The sequence below is a fragment of the Chinchilla lanigera genome, unplaced genomic scaffold (assembly GCF_000276665.1).
Source record: "Chinchilla lanigera isolate Chin_1 unplaced genomic scaffold, ChiLan1.0 scaffold00018, whole genome shotgun sequence".
In the NCBI taxonomy this organism is placed as follows: Eukaryota; Metazoa; Chordata; class Mammalia; order Rodentia; family Chinchillidae; genus Chinchilla; species Chinchilla lanigera.
In genome coordinates, this window is record NW_004955419.1 from 2050612 (window position 1) to 2066181 (window position 15570).

Genomic DNA, 15570 nt, shown 5'->3' on the forward strand with positions numbered 1-15570 from the left:
GCTGACCATAAGGCTCTCCTGGGAAACGGCCCTGTGACCAGAATGAAAAGGCTGCCCCCACCCGCCCTCTTGTATGATCGGTCCATTGACAGACATAACCGACGCAGCCCTGAGACGGGGGCCAGGCTTCCCAAAGAGGAGCACCGGTCCCCAGCCCACCGCCAGACAATGAGTGGGCCCAGCCAGCAGCACTCAGCCGGAGATGAGAGGAGCCTGTGGCCCTGCAGTGCCTCCATGTAAGGACAGCCCACGCCCATGAGTTGTCAGAAACAAAAATCAAGGCATATTGTACAACTACTTAAAGCACGGGGGAAAGTGGGAAAGTAATACAAGTCTATAAGACAACTTTAGTTGATAAGTGGACATAATAAGCAAAAGTAGCAAGCAAATACTTGCAAAAGTGTTGAGTCTTGCTACTAAACAATGAAGTAAAAATGAAGCATAAATTAAAACAGTAAAACTAAATATAGGTTTGAAAACCTATGCTGGGAGGCATAGCCTTTATAGGGAGCCTGTACCACTAGCGGAAACGTAAACCCGCATTTCTGGGTGTCAGTTTGGCCACAGAGAGCAACAGATAAGCTTATCTTCACAGAGGCCATGTGATAGGCAAGGCAAGGGGTGGGGCGGTACCTCAGGTAATTCAGAGATGAAGTAAACACAGACTGTCCTCAAAGAGAGAGATAGGTAACAAAGGATTGACTAAAACACCTAATGGCTATAATGCAAGTGACGAGCACCATTATGAGGCAGGTAATGTCCTCTCGTTTGATAGGTAAGGAAACCGAGGTCCAGGAGGATGATGGGATTCACCCAGGGTTCCACAGTTGTAAGTGGCAGAGCTAAACAAACACGAGGCAAGATGGACTCCAGATCCATGCTTCTCCACACCAAGTGTCAGTCTGTCTCCACACAGGGAAAGACAGGAATCTGAGGCAGAGCTGAGCATTTCTTTGGCTTCTGCCACTATGACTTGCACATGGTCACTTCTGCCCCTCCCTGTGACACAGCACAGTCGTTTTGTCTGTCAGGTGGTAATGCAAGTCCTTGGCAGGCCTGGTTCCCCTGGACCACGTTCCCTGAGGGGAGGACCAGCCTCTGTGCATGCCTCTAGCCTGAAGTCGGCAGTGCGCGGCCCTGATTCTGAGAGGAGGAGTGTGAGCTGCCTTCAAAGGGGAACCTAGGACCAGTGAGCAGGTGACACTCACTGACACTTATCCCAGGACGCAGGATGTGGGCAGTGTGAGAGAGGGACAGGCATTGCAGGCAGGGAAAACAGCACCCCAAATAACTGGAGTCAGACGAGAAAGAAGCGTGAAGACAGCACAGCAAGGGCTGGGTCTGTGGAAGGTCCAGGATGAGTTTGGTGAGCAAGGGTAGCAGCAGACAGTGGAGGACCTGGCAGACTCAAGTACTTGGACATGTATCACAAGGAAGTCATTCAAAACCCATACATATCCAAACCGATTGACAGATTCAACATTGCACCTATCAAAATCGCAGCTGGTTTCTTTGCGGAAACTGACACGCTAATCCCAAAATTCATGTGGCAATTCAGGAGAATAGCCAAAATGATTCTTAAAAGAGAACAAAGTGGGAGGAGTCATACTTCTCATTTCAAAACTTGCTGCAAAGGTACAATAATCAAGAGTATGTGGCACTTACATAAGGAAAGATAGACGGAAGAGAGCGCCTAGTCCAGAAATAAAACTTCCTACCTTCAGGCAACTGATACTCAACAAGGATGCTGGGAGTTCAACAGGGCAAAAGAAGAGTCTTTTCAACAAATGGTGCTGGGACAAATGGATATGTGAAAAGATAAAGTTGGACTCTATTTCACAAAAATTAACTAAAAGGGGATCTAAGACATAGGTGTAAAAGCTAAAACTATAAAACTCCTTCAAGAAAATATAGGCATAAAATACAACAGATTAAGCCATGGTTTCTAATGTATGACATGAGAAGCATCAACAAAGGAAAAAGTCTGTAAGTAGAACTCTGAAGAAGATGAAATTTTGTGTTTCACAAGATACCATCAAGAGAATGGGAAGAAAACCCATGAAATGGGTGAAATTTTTTGCCAACCGTGTAAGGAATTTCTAATTAAAATATTCTTACAACTCAGTAACAAAAAGACAATCCACTTAAAAAATGAGTAATGTGTCAGCATAGACATTTCTCCAGAGGAGATACACAAATGGCCAATGGCACAGCGGCTGCAGGGAAATACAAAGCAAAGTCACAAGGTGATGCCACTCCATGCCCTTGGGGATGGCAGGAATCAAAATGGTGGGTGACAAGCGTTGTGCTGTGGGGAAATCACAAGTCTCATAGCTGATGGTGAAATGTAAAATGGTGTAGCTCTTTTGAAAAACAGTGCCACAATCCCTCAAAGAGTGAAACAAAGATTGTAGATGACCAGGTAACTCCACACAGTTCTATAGCCTCCAGGGAACCAAAAAACATGTGTCCATACAAAACCCTGCATGTGAATCATCAGAGCACCATTATTTAGAGAAGCCAAAAAGTGAAAGCAACCCAAATATTCATCAGTTGAATGAATAGCCAGAAAATGGCATAGCCATAGAAAATTACATTATTTGGCAAAAAAGAAGAGTGAAGTACTAAACATGCCACACCATGGACCATCCTTGAAAACATTATGCTAAGGGAAAGAAATCAGACACACAGGGCATAGTGGTGTGCACGTGTCATCCCAGCACTCAGGAGGCTGAGGCAGGAGGATCACCATGAGCTCAAGGCCAGCCTGGGCTATATAAGCAAGTTGAAGACCAGCCTGAACTACATAGTGAAACCCTGTCTCAAAAAAAAAAAAAAAAAAAAAGACTACAAATAGCATGTTTCCATTTATAGGAAATAAAAGTGGTGAGTGACAGACTTGTATATATGTGTATCCTAGTTACACACAGGGGTATGTGTGTTGTATGTGTGACCTTGGCTAAGTTCTTTAATCCCCGAGCATTTACTATGCCTCATTTTTCTCATGTGTAAAATGGGTATAATAATATCATCTCTAAAGAGAGGTTTTTCTGAAGACAACATGGTATCATATATGTAAACCATTTACCACAGAGGCTAGCACATGGAAAACATATGATATATATCAGTTATTATAATTATTAGCTAATACAAATACTGACAGATAAAAAGCAACCCAATGTCTGAAAGTGAGGAGACCATCAAGAAAATAAAAACATGCTAAATAATGGGATTTACTTGCTTTATTAAAGTAACAGCTGTGGTGAAGGTCCGTGTAGATATGGAAAATCTGTTTAGCGTGAAATGCTTGTACGAAAATGGCAGACAAAGAGTGGTCCAAAGTGGGATCAACCATAGGAAGATAAAAATATGCATGGCAAAGAACAAGAGAAGGAATTTCATAAATAAACCCTATGCCACAGAAAAAGGGCCTCTATGTTTTTTATTTCCTATTTCATCATTATGGTTATGCAGAGTTGGCTGAAGAGTCACTCAAAATAAAACAAGTTATATTTCATGCAATGAGGAAGTTCACATGTCCAGTGGCTTTCCAGGTCCCTTTCACCACCCCATGGCCACAATGGCAGGGTCAGAAAACCCAGGCACCCAGGGTCCCAGAGCAGCTTCTTTGTCATCCGCAGTTCGCTTCTGCTCAGCTCAGAATTGCTCAGTGGTCAGAATATCTGCTCCGATTCAAATCCTGTGTGCGCTAACCTGCAGTCGTTCTGTCTTCACTTTCCTTGCTTGCTCAGTGGACCCCAAATGGGCCCACCCTTGCACTTATAGTGGTGATGCGTCTTCTGATTTCTTTTTCCCCCTTTTGCTTTTGGGCCCTGCACCAAGCCTGGCTTCACCAACACCAGGGGACGAAAGACGAGCTGTCACCAGGCTCAGGCTCCTTCCCAAGGGATCCTGAGGCAGGAGGCGCCTTCTCAGGGCAAGGGACCCTTTCTATTTATTTCCATGCCACAGCCCAGAACAGCTGCAAACCCCTCGCAGAACCCACAGGGATGGGCACCAGAAGCAGCAGGCTTTATTCAGGGGCATTCGGTGAGCCTTCCTAAAATGTTTTCCAAAGACAACACCCATAAAATGTACTTTTCAATACACCTGAGAAAGGAGACTTTCATGTGATGGGCAGTGCTAGGCGTGACTCACGTGTGTCCACCGTCTCCTGGATGGGGATGAAGCCCACGGGCAGTGTGTCCTTGATGTCAATGAGCTTCATGTCCACTAACACATTCCCCAAATGACTCTTGGGAAGAAAGAAAAGAGATACAGACTATTAATGTGAACCCCTGCAGTGGGTTTGCCATTCTGCCCTCAAGATGCATATTTAACATAGTGACTCATGCGGCTTTACTACGGCAGGTTAATTAGAGGAGGTGACACTTAATGTCCCCCAGCGGTTACACAGGCACTCCAGTGGCCCCCGGGAAGGAGTTTCATCTGCAGAACCTCAAAGCCACTCACTCACACGTGGCCTTTGTGAGCTGGATAAACAACCCAGAAGACACTGCAGACATGACCCAGCAGAGGGCAGCTGTGCACGCGAGTCCCCAGACGTGGCCACCCCTCAGCCCCAAGTGGCCGATCTCAGGGCCAGGAGGCTTTGGAAACAGTAGCTTTCTGGGGCACTTGCAAGGGCAAGTTGAATCTAAACCAACAGGTACCAATCATACTCCTAAGTGATCAGTGCTCTTCATACTGACGCACATTTTGGTGGCTAGATACATTTTGCAAAATCCTAAGAATCATAAACTAATGCACAGTGAAAGCTGGGCTGCCTCAGTATTACACATCCTCTAAAACGACACGCACAAGGCATCTTAAAGCTCCTATTTAGTGGCAGTATATGGGGTCCACCGTGCACAGTTTCTGTAACCAGTGTAAAAACAGCCTTCAAAGACAGTGCAGCACCATTCGGTAATTGCAAGAGAGAATTCTTTGTGAACACACCAGCACTTGCAGCCTGCCTTTCACATTGGAAACAGCCCGAAGAAATGTGCCCTGTAATGTAAATACACGGGGCCACCGTGGAGATTTCATTAACATCTTCAGAGTTGTCTGCAGCCTAGTTCCGCTGTCTCTAGTCAGAGCCAGTTAGGGGAAGAATGATGGGCTCTGATCCCAAATCTCTCCTGTTAGGGTACTGCGCCGCACTCCGCACACCCATTCTCCAGAAGCGCCTCATCCCTGAGGCCCAGCGTGCACAGCCCTCGCTCTCATACTTGCCTGCCTCCCTGCACAAACACCAGAGGGTCAGCCTGTCCCTCCGCCCTAGCGGCAACCTCTCAGGTCATGGTTCCCACTTCTCAGAGAGGGGTCCCTATCTCCGTCTCTATGCCTGGGGGCCCAGACCCCACCTCCACCTGGGTGGTGCTGACATCTCTGAGAGCAAGCAGGGAATTCTCACCGAGCAAACTAAGCCAGCCTCTCTCTGGGCACTCCCTGGTTTCCTTCATGTCAGTGTATAATCACGTATTTGTAAGGTTATTTGTTTAATATCTGTCTCTCCACTGGAGCTTAAGAACCATGAGGACCGAAATTATCTCTGCTCCTACTGTAAACCCAAGCCTGGCACTGTTTTTGCCCCATACTAGGTGCTCAATAATTATTTGCTGAATAAACTAACGTTTTGGGTATATTTTTCAATGGGGTGGTCTCTGAGAAGCAGAAATCAAATCAGATTTGCTCGGACGGCAAATCTAAACCATATCATAAAAATCCTGGAAGCATGTTTAATAAATACATCATGAATCCGAAGTGCACAAATGAGTAACTTCTTCAAATTGAAATATGAAGGTCAACGAGGCAAGCGTGACCTCTGGCCAGTGTTTTCGTGGCCCTGCCATCACGAAACCGTTTTTCTCTCTCAGCACTCTGGTATTTGCCCGCGATTTCATATTATCACATCTCAGGTGCTGGGACTCAGGAAGACAATGCACAGCACAGCAAGTGGAAAGCGGAGCCCTCCCTAACGTGGAATAAATCTCTGACCGCACAGGAAGGGCTTGCACAGTTAGCCTAACTCGCAAACATCAGCTGCTTTCACGATCGCCTGATCTAATCTATCATAATTTTTTTTTTTTCAGAGCAGTTGCTTTTCCATGTCATCACTGCTTTCTGCATTGAGAAATTAACAACTGGGCATGTTTTGCTGCCCTGTAGATGGATGGGCATTCATCAATACCCTTCTCAAACGTCTTCTGCTTGACAAGTTGGGTTTCACAGAAGTCAACTGCAAACCACTTAGCGATCTCACCCTCTACACTCTCTACTAACATCCCTGATCATAAAACCAGAACATCAGTGGTGCGGCCATTAAAAGAACCATCGGGAAACCCTCTCATGCGTGCAAAATGGGAGGCTCCGCCGTCGAAGCTTCCCGCAGCCCAAGTGTGGCCCTCCTTGCTGCTACACAGAGTTTAATCCTGTAGGTCTGCGACACCATTAATTTTGCTTGTTCCTCTCCCCTCCCCCACCTGTGCTCTCTTTCATTTCCTCCTCATAAATATGAAGAACGTATTCCCAATCCTTGTTGAGCAAATGATTCATGCCAAAAGCCCAATATGCACTGACTCAGGGTATTTATATTGTCTCTGGTAGCCAGTATTTGCTAGTATACTGTAATTATTTTTGACAACCTTGCATTTAAGGTAGCCACAGATAACCAACTTAATATTCAAATGTTCATAAATCCTTCTGTTTAATATCCTCCCTACCTAATCTATGTACATTATTATTACAGGTAATGCAGAAAGTACAGGGCATGAAAAGTGCAATTAATCTCGATCTTTCCCCAGGAAGCAATGTCACTCCAAAGCCAGGTTTCTATATTAATAGCATTATTGGGGGAAAAGAATTTAGGTTCCAAAGGAGGCTCCCAAACTCCTACGCTGGGAGTCTCAAGTTGCCTAATTAAGAATCTGCCCAGTCTTGAGATCCCATACCCTCCCGCACAACTGCAAAAATTATGTTCTGCAAACCCTTGCTTCAGACTGCACGGCTGGGACAAACCGGATGCCAGGGATTAAAATGCGTCCCGCTCCTGAGCTGCAAATGGGCCCCTGTTATCCCTCTGATTTGATCCCAAATCAAATTCAATCCTCTGGCTTGATCGTTTAGGACTCATTCATTCTTGTTTTCAAAAACACCGCCCTGTCACATGGCTCGAGAGTGAGGCGGGATGACCCCCACTGCCTTCGCCCTTCTTCCTCTCCCATCCCTCCATCCTGCCCCATACAGGGCTCTTTAATGTCAACAAATGCTCGCAGAATCAATGTGCTCTCAGTGCTGACTCAAGATACCCAAAACTAACAAGCCCCAATGACTGCTCTCTGCCGTGTTGGACTTGTAACTGTCCCCACCCCTGGGGAGATAGAACTAATACCCAACAGCCTTCTGGGGGAAAATAAGACAAAAACCAAAACCAAAAATGGTCACAGAGATGGTGGCTGACCTCCGAGGCTGCAGAACTAGAGCCTCTTCTGGCCAGGGAAGGCTGTGAAGACACCAGGGAGAAACACATGGAAACCACAAGAGGAGACAGTGTGTAGACAGGTGGCCTGGGAGTTCCTCCTCACAGGCCAGGCAGTGATGAGGACGCTGACATTCCCCAGGAAGCAGCGGCCAGTGCACAGAACAGAGGTGACAAAACCTCTAATCAGAACTAGTCTCAAAGAAGAGCTTGAGTAAGTTCCAGGACAAAAGGGTTGGAGGGGTGCCTTGGGGGGAGGTGTGGGCAGGAAGGATGGCTCGTGGAGGTTGATGACCTCATGAGCCCAATATCTGGGAGGGCAACAGCACCCTCAGACCTGGTGTCTCCTCAGACCACGGTGAACCCCAGGGACTGGCACAACGCACAGCAAGCTCAAGGCACAGACGAACGCTCCAGCTCAGCCACCACCTTCCTGGTACTGAAGATGCCCTCACGCCCTGTATTAAAAAGACTTCCTAATCTTAGCACTTAGACTTTGCCTGACTCCATAAGCACTGCCCTTCATAATAAGCAAATACACTGCTCCTGTAATTAGGGGGGAAAAAATGAAAGTCTTGGGCACATTAGGAATAATTCTCCTAACACGGCATCATCAACAAACAACAGGAAAGGGTGGTGGAAGGGTGCAAGCCAGAGGTCCACATTCAGCAAACATGGAAGGGACCCATGACAGATTCTGGCCAGGGGTTGTGGTAGGGAGGAAGATTTCTCCCCTTTCAGACTTCTGAATGAGGATGTATGACATTCTTGTGTTGGTTTGGTTTTCTCTTTTAATTTTTAAATTTTTTTTTTAGTACATGTTTGCAGTACATAAGGATTACATTCACTGGGTGAGTTGCTATCTGTACATAAAACATCTTAATTTCCTGTACGCTCCCTTCTCCTCTCCCTGCCTTTCTTGGTCCCCTTGGTTTCCCTTCTAACCACAGACATAAAAACATTAAGAATTGGTAAAAATATTTCAAAAAATAATTATGCACGCTAGAAAGACACACAAGCATTTAAACCAACAGGAAAACATCCCCCTTACAAATGAAACATCTGACTGTTCTCAATATATTTGGGGTCAGTGAAGACCACTGACTTATAGCAAGCCTTAAACTCTCAGATCTTCATGTCATCCTTTAAGGAAAGGGGGCAACACCGGGAGCCAGTGCCTATGGAGAGAGCAACTCACATGTGCAGAGTGCCCAGGGCAGCCTCTGCAGGGTAGGAGATCACTAAAGCTGCTTCCCTTTCTTCTAAACCACCCATTGAAACGCGTTACTAGGAAAGCCTTAGTGGATTTCTTTAAAGTTTCCTAATTTATGGGCCCAGGTACCAAAAAGAGCATACTAAGAAATGTGCACATATAGATACTTACGTACAAAAATAACGAAATGTCCTGTCACATAGAGACTCTGAGTTAAAAAAAAAAATCCTCTTCAAAACAAAGGCAGGCCTGGGACTGGGAATGAATGTGTGTGTGTGTGTGTGTGTGTGTGTGTGTGTGTGTGTGTGTGTGATGTGAGTTCTCCTTTCATTGGGGCTGCATTAAACCCAGATCCACTGGATGACTCTCACATCCATACTGGCCTGTGATTTGTCACTTGGAGGAAAGGTAGGCAAATGAGAGCTGTGAGAGAAATTTTCTGGTTTCCTTTGGAGAACACATTTTAATAGAATTCACTGTACACTTGGGTACGTGGTTAATAACACCGTTAATAAATGAAACACAGCGCTGGCTGCTGATTCCACCCAGTTCACTAAAACCATAGATAAATTAATAAGGCAATGAAAATAAACCACAACAAAAAAAAAATGAGAAAATTCTGAGCAGGAATATATATTACTCCTGCTCACTCAGCAAATGGAAACTACCACTAGACTTACATTTTCTTTGGAAAATGATCTTGTGAAACACAGGTATCTGGTAACCTTGGACTTGAATAAGCCGTCTTTCCAGAGGTCAGCGTCCACACCATCTGCCGTCTGCGCGACCTGCACCGGGGAGACAGAAGAAGATCGCAGCTAAGACAAGATGGAACTGAAGGTGTGCGCAGGCCGCTCCCCTGTACCTGTTCCAATTAACACCGGCCCGAACTCTCATGGCGTCTCATTAGTTCGTTTCACCAGGCACAGAGAGGAGAGAGCTTCCAAAAGGGGAAAAGGGAGAGTGTGAAAAATACAACTTCTAAAAATATTGTCCCTGGGGAAGCCATTGATTAAAGACACCCTGACAAAAATGGTCCTAATGAGAAAAGAGCAACTTTTGTTGTAATGGACGAAGAAGGGGCTGGGAAGTCAGCACATCAGTTGTTCATTACCACACACTCCGGGGATGGCGCAGGGTGCACAGGAAGGCCCAATGGTGTGTGAAACGCACCTGGGGGGTGCTGCCTGCGGGGGACTGATACTGCCTCTGACCTGGCGGGGGCCGCGGGGCGCTTCCACCAAGGGGTTCAGGAGGAAATGGGTCAGGAAAACTGGCTCTGCACTGCATCTTTTGGCTACAAGTCCTGAAAGCGGAATTCGAGGTCAGAAACTGCCTCATGGTGGAACAATAAAAACAATCAGTTCCCTGTTTCTAGTCTTGCTAGGGAAGCCATTTTCTCACACCCAGCTGTAGAAATTCTCTTCCAGGAAATGTCCAAGGGTGAAGCCGGTTTTGATCTGCCTGACTGGACTGGATTCGGGTGCTGGCACAATCATGTGCATGCTGAGCTCACGAGGGTGAGTGGAGGGAGGAGCAGAGGGCCGGAGGAGCCTGCTGTTTTCTTCCTTCCTCTCTCTCCAGGCTGCTGTCTTACTAGGCGGCCAGAGCTGGGTCTGTGTTCTCACCCAGCAGCTCAATGTGACATCACGGCACCGGGTGACAAGGGATCAACCTTCCACACAGCGCCAGGCCCATAAAGGGAAGGCCAGCCCCACGTTTCAGAACATATCAGAAGGGGTCTTCAATTGTCTGCTTTTGGACTGGTCTGGGGTTGTCCTTTTGAGGCTTTCCCTGGGTCTAGACCTTGATCTGACAAGCTGCCGGCCATTCTGACAAACTGCTGGGAGCAGCTCCCTTCTTTACCCAAGGCCGTGATCCGGCCCCATCCCGTGCACACTGAACACGGGCACCGCACTACATGTCAATAGTCTCTGACCCTGACAGGCCCTGGGTGCGGCCACGGGGGCTCCCTGGGACATGCCTGGAGTCTACGCTCTCCAAGGAAGAAAAGCTGAAAAGCCAGCTGACATTAGGAAAAAAACACTTGTTTTTCACACAGAACAATTGTAAATTAACAAATATAAGGACTGGGGGTAAAAAGGCCCTTATGCTGAGTATGTAAACCTCTTTGACCTGAAAGCTGAAGGAGGACTGGTATGGAGATAATTTTAGGAGCTCGCATGCTGCGACCCCCACGCTCTGAAGAAGCGGGTGAGGCTTTGTAAGTGGGTTTTCTCCCTGTCGCACCCACATCGAGATTCCAGGAAAGTATGAGACTGTAGGCTGTGGTCTTGGCCTTTCCCCTGCCACAGATGGACCCAGGCGCCTCCTCTCCCACCCAGGCACACAAAGGTCCTCCTCTGAGCTAACTGTCTTTAAGACAAAAGGCAGAGTGTGAGGTGGACCAGGAAGGCTGGGGAAGGTTGGGGTGCAGGTCATGGGGTGGAGAACCAAAGCCCTGCTGAGGAAAAGGCAGGCAGAATCCCTAAGCAGACCTGAACTGGAAGCCCAGAGGCTTCGGAAGTTCCATGTCCACCTGTGTACTGTGGACATACTGTCCTGTTGGAGTCACTGCTGGGCTGTAGGAGGTACCCCATGCATAAGCACCCCACAGAGCAGCTGCAAAGACAGCCCAGCATTTCTCAGCTGACCATGAAGACACTGTGGTCTGACATCAAACCAGGTATTCAAAGTTACGTCCTGAACATCAGGATTAAAAAAGTCCTAAAATGTCCCGTGGGGCTCGGCTCCCACCCACAGTCCTCTGAGATGCCTTCTCCGTCTCTGGACCTCAATCTGGTCTTCAAAGGCAAATACATGTGTGTGAGTGGTGTTTCGCTCCCCCAGCCATCTGGCCTGGATTATGAGCTTCACCAGGACCAGCCCAATGCCTCTTCTGCTTCCTATTTTATCCCTTGCACCAAGCACAGTGCCTGACAGATGGGCTTGATCAAAATTTGTTAAAGGAAGGAAGGAATCAACCACTGAATCAGAGCAAAGCATAAAAAGCCACATACCTTGCCAGCCACCCAGGTGAGGCAGTAAGAATGTTTTTAAATAAAGTTTTTAAGACTGAACCCACTGAACTGAGGGGAACACTTGGACCTCTTTAATACCCAGGCTCCTCCTCTCCCCATCCCCAAATGGCTACTCTGTGAGGCACATACCTATTTCAGCACTAAGGTCACCTGTGCTTCTGGTTGGCTCATCTGTTCTCTGCCTTATTCCCAAAACAATGCGCCATGTTTCACACGGCTGCTGATCACTGTGCCTCTAGAGCACATTATAGGAAACACACACACACACACACACACACACACACACACACACTGTTTGCCCCACCTCCCTCTCTCTTTCTAGCCTTCCCAGCGTGCAGGAGTGGGTGGCCCAATAACCAGGGCAGTGGAAGATCTCTTCCCTGCCATTATTTCTCTAAAAGGACAAGCAGCAAAAGTAGGAACCTGCTAAAATAAACAGCAAGAGAGGAACAAAACACAAGAGAGAGGCCAACATTCCTGGAGCTGTGGAAAAGTGGGATTTAGCAAGGGGAAGGGGCTACAATCTAAGGGCCTTCGGGGGCCAGTACAGAGGAGGTTGACTCACCAGTTACCACACACTACCGAGGTGGGGCAGGGCTGGGGGAAGAGGGCAGTGAGCTCAGGACTGGAGTGGGTGGGCCAGAACAAGGTCCGTAAGCAAAGCTGAGAGATCCCCAGCTCTCGCTCTCATCTCAGGAGTATCTCTGCAAAGGGCGCTGGTGAGGCTCAGGGTGCCAGGGGGAAGGCAGACGGGGAAGGAGGTGGGGGAGAGCATGCACCTCCAGATTAGAAACAGGGCTACCTGCATAATGAGTGGGTGCCCCCACCACCACCCAGCTCACCCTCCCTCCTGCTTCCGGACGTCTCCCCCAATGCCGGAAGAGGAAGGGCTTGTCTCTGCAGACACTGAGGAGTGCCAGGGGAGGATGCCCACACAGACGATGGGTGTCCTGCTGCAGTGCTCACTATGTAGCCCACCACCCAACAGGCCACCCAGCCAGGAGCTCCAACCAGGAGCCAGAGCCTCGCTTCTAGGCATCAACCAACAACAAAGGATCAGGCTCAGGGGAGTCTCTCCTCAGGCTCAGGGGCGTGGCACAGATGGGAGGAGGAAACCAAGAAAGCTGAAGAGCAGCCAAGCCTATAATCAAAGGAAACATGGCAAACAACAAATACAAACAGAATACTGTGAAAACGCTTGAAGAAGGTACACTGTGAACAAATTAGATGCTAAAAAGGTTATAACTAAAGTTAAAAATTCAAAGATAGCTGAGGAAACAATCCAGAAGGTAGAATACAAAGATGAAAAGATAAACTATATGAAATGTTAAGAAACAACTAAGAAAATGGAGGAAGCAATATAACATCCTACTAAGCAAAGTTCCAAAGAGAGAAATACGAATGGAGCTCCCTGTGAAGGAGGAGTGAATGCAAAGGACCCACCCAGAAGCAAAAGAACAGAGTCCCACCAAACTCAGGACAAAGGAACCACACTGACAACCTGTAGAGAGAAGGAAGAGGGCCCTTATCAGGGAAAAGGAATCAGATACATCAGGTTTCTCGGCAGGCAGAGGAGAAATACAAGATAAAAGGATGATATCCTCAAGAATTCTCGGGAATGCTGGAATTCTACACCTAAACCAACTGTCAACCGAGTGGGAAAGGGCGGTACAGGAGAGATGGTAAGAGATAGACAAGGACTTGAAAGAGTTTACCTGGAGAGGCCCTTTCTTAGGAAGCTATTAGAGCACAGCAGCAGAACTGGCGAATAGGTGGGTAAGGAGGAAACCATCAACTCCTAGAAGGACTGTGAGAGGCCAGAGGCTCTTCCAGGTCTGCCTGCCAGAAGAAAAGGTCCCAGCCCATCATGGGGTATGGGACTGAGATGATACAGCCCGGCACTTAGAAGAAATGGGTAGGCAAGGGTCTAAAGTGTCGGCACTTTCAGGAAAAAAGTAGAAACAATGGGTATAAACCTACTTTAAAAAATAATTTACCAAACAATTTAAAAATTAAAAAGAAAATTTTCAAAAGTATAATTAAAAAAATCTACAAGCATCTGGACAACCTAGTACATGAAGTAACTTTGGTTAATTCCAAGAAAAACAGAAGGTGGTACAAAAAAATATACTTTTTGTATATTATTTGATTCAGTGGTATCCAGTGATTACACTGTAATTGTATGTAAAACACTGAGCAATGATTTACCAAAAATCTGTGCTACTGCCCGATGGGTGGGGGTTATAAAAGAATAAAATGTCCACAATAGGTAAATCGGTAAATAAGCAGTGTAGCCGGGCGTGGTGGTGCCCAGATGTAATTCTGGTACCTCTGAGGCTGAGGCAGGAGGACTGGCAGTTAAAGGCCACCCAGGGCTGCACAGTGAGACCTTATCTCAAAGAAAGGAAAAGGAAGAGGAAGAGGAAAAGGAAAGGAAAGGAAAGGAAAGGAAGAAGTAGCATAATAACATTATTTAAAAATACAGAGATAAAGTAGCAGAGAGGGGACAATGTAAGAGTTGAAAGCAATGCCTACAAGGAAGTGGGGACGGGCAGGCGAGACTGATCCCTTTTCTCCTAAGCCTTTTGGTGCTGATATTTTAACTGCATGTACACACATCGCTTTGTTAAAATAAACACGTTTGACTGTTAAAAAGTCAAGAGCTGGGGAGACGGTTATATTGTAGATGGCGGAATGAGATTCGTGTTTCCTTTTAGACAAACACCCAGTGAGGTACCACCTGGGTGCTCCCTAGCCTGGCAGTGAGACTGAATTCCTAGGAGCTCCTCAGTGTGTTTCCAAGCAAGTGACCCCACCCAGAGTGGCACCTGCCACTGATCCCAGCCTTCCCCACTGCTAGCATCCATCAATAGTTTCAGATGCCCCAGGAGGAGCCGCAGCTCCGGGGGAGTCTCTGGGAGGGTGGCAGCCACCAGCCAGCACTGCAGCACCAAGAGCCCCCGGCTGGACTCTGTCTCACACAGCGCTGACCTCTGATTTCCTTCTCTGGCATCAGATCAGGGTCAGGTTTATTTGGCAGTCACAGAGGACAATGTGTCAGGAAGCAGCCCTCTGGGCAGGGGACTAGCTACCAGCAGCTGGTCTCTACCACAGTCTGGCTGTAGAAGAGCCCCTGAGGGTGAGTGGGAGAAACCTCCCTGGCCTAAGGGACAGGGTGGGGCTGGAGTCTTTCCTGAGTACTTACCGTTTGCAGGAACCTTCTAAACTTCAGCGTTAGCATGTGTGTATATCCACCCCACAAACACACACACACACACAGCCCAGCGAAGCAGGCACTACTTCCTCTCCAATTTATGGAGGAGAAAATAAGTACTTAAGAAAACTTAGCCACCAGCATTCAGAACACTCCGCCTCCCGGGTGAAAACCAGGATGCCAGGGGGCCCTGCCTTGGGTAAATGCTGTTAGGGTAGCTGGGGAACCACATGCACGCCTATCTGGAACATACCACAAGGACCCACTCGGACAGAAGAGCCACTTCAAGGATCCACCCAGTGTCACCATGGCAAAAGGAAGGAGGGAACATAAAAGATCAATACAGTGCTGAATGCCATAGATTAGGGGACACTTGAGGACACTTTCCAAAGCACACAGGTTTTGAGAGTGGTGCCCTGATGACAGAAAAATAAAATAAACCAGTATGTTATGTTTTGCATATCCCTTCCAATCCCGTGTGGGGTATAACCGCCCTTGCAACAGTGTTAAGAGGTGACAGGCCCTGAGGCTCTGCCCTCATGATTTAAGGCATCCTTGCAGGAGTGGCATGTGCTTGGCACCCTCACTTTCTAGCACTCTGGCCCTGCAACCCCTTCTGCCA

General features: G+C 47.4%; 1 protein-coding gene across 1 annotated transcript in view; it reads right to left on the bottom strand.

Annotated features, from left to right (window-relative positions):
* Positions 1 to 15570, bottom strand: part of Mvb12b (multivesicular body subunit 12B) — a 167315-nt gene that overhangs the window by 101401 nt on the left and 50344 nt on the right. The window contains exons 3-4 of the mRNA XM_013513279.1: positions 9374 to 9481; positions 4159 to 4255 (exon numbers count right to left, since the gene is read on the bottom strand). Coding sequence (XP_013368733.1) covers positions 4159 to 4255; positions 9374 to 9481 — 205 coding nt within the window. The remainder of the gene's footprint in view (positions 1 to 4158; positions 4256 to 9373; positions 9482 to 15570) is intronic.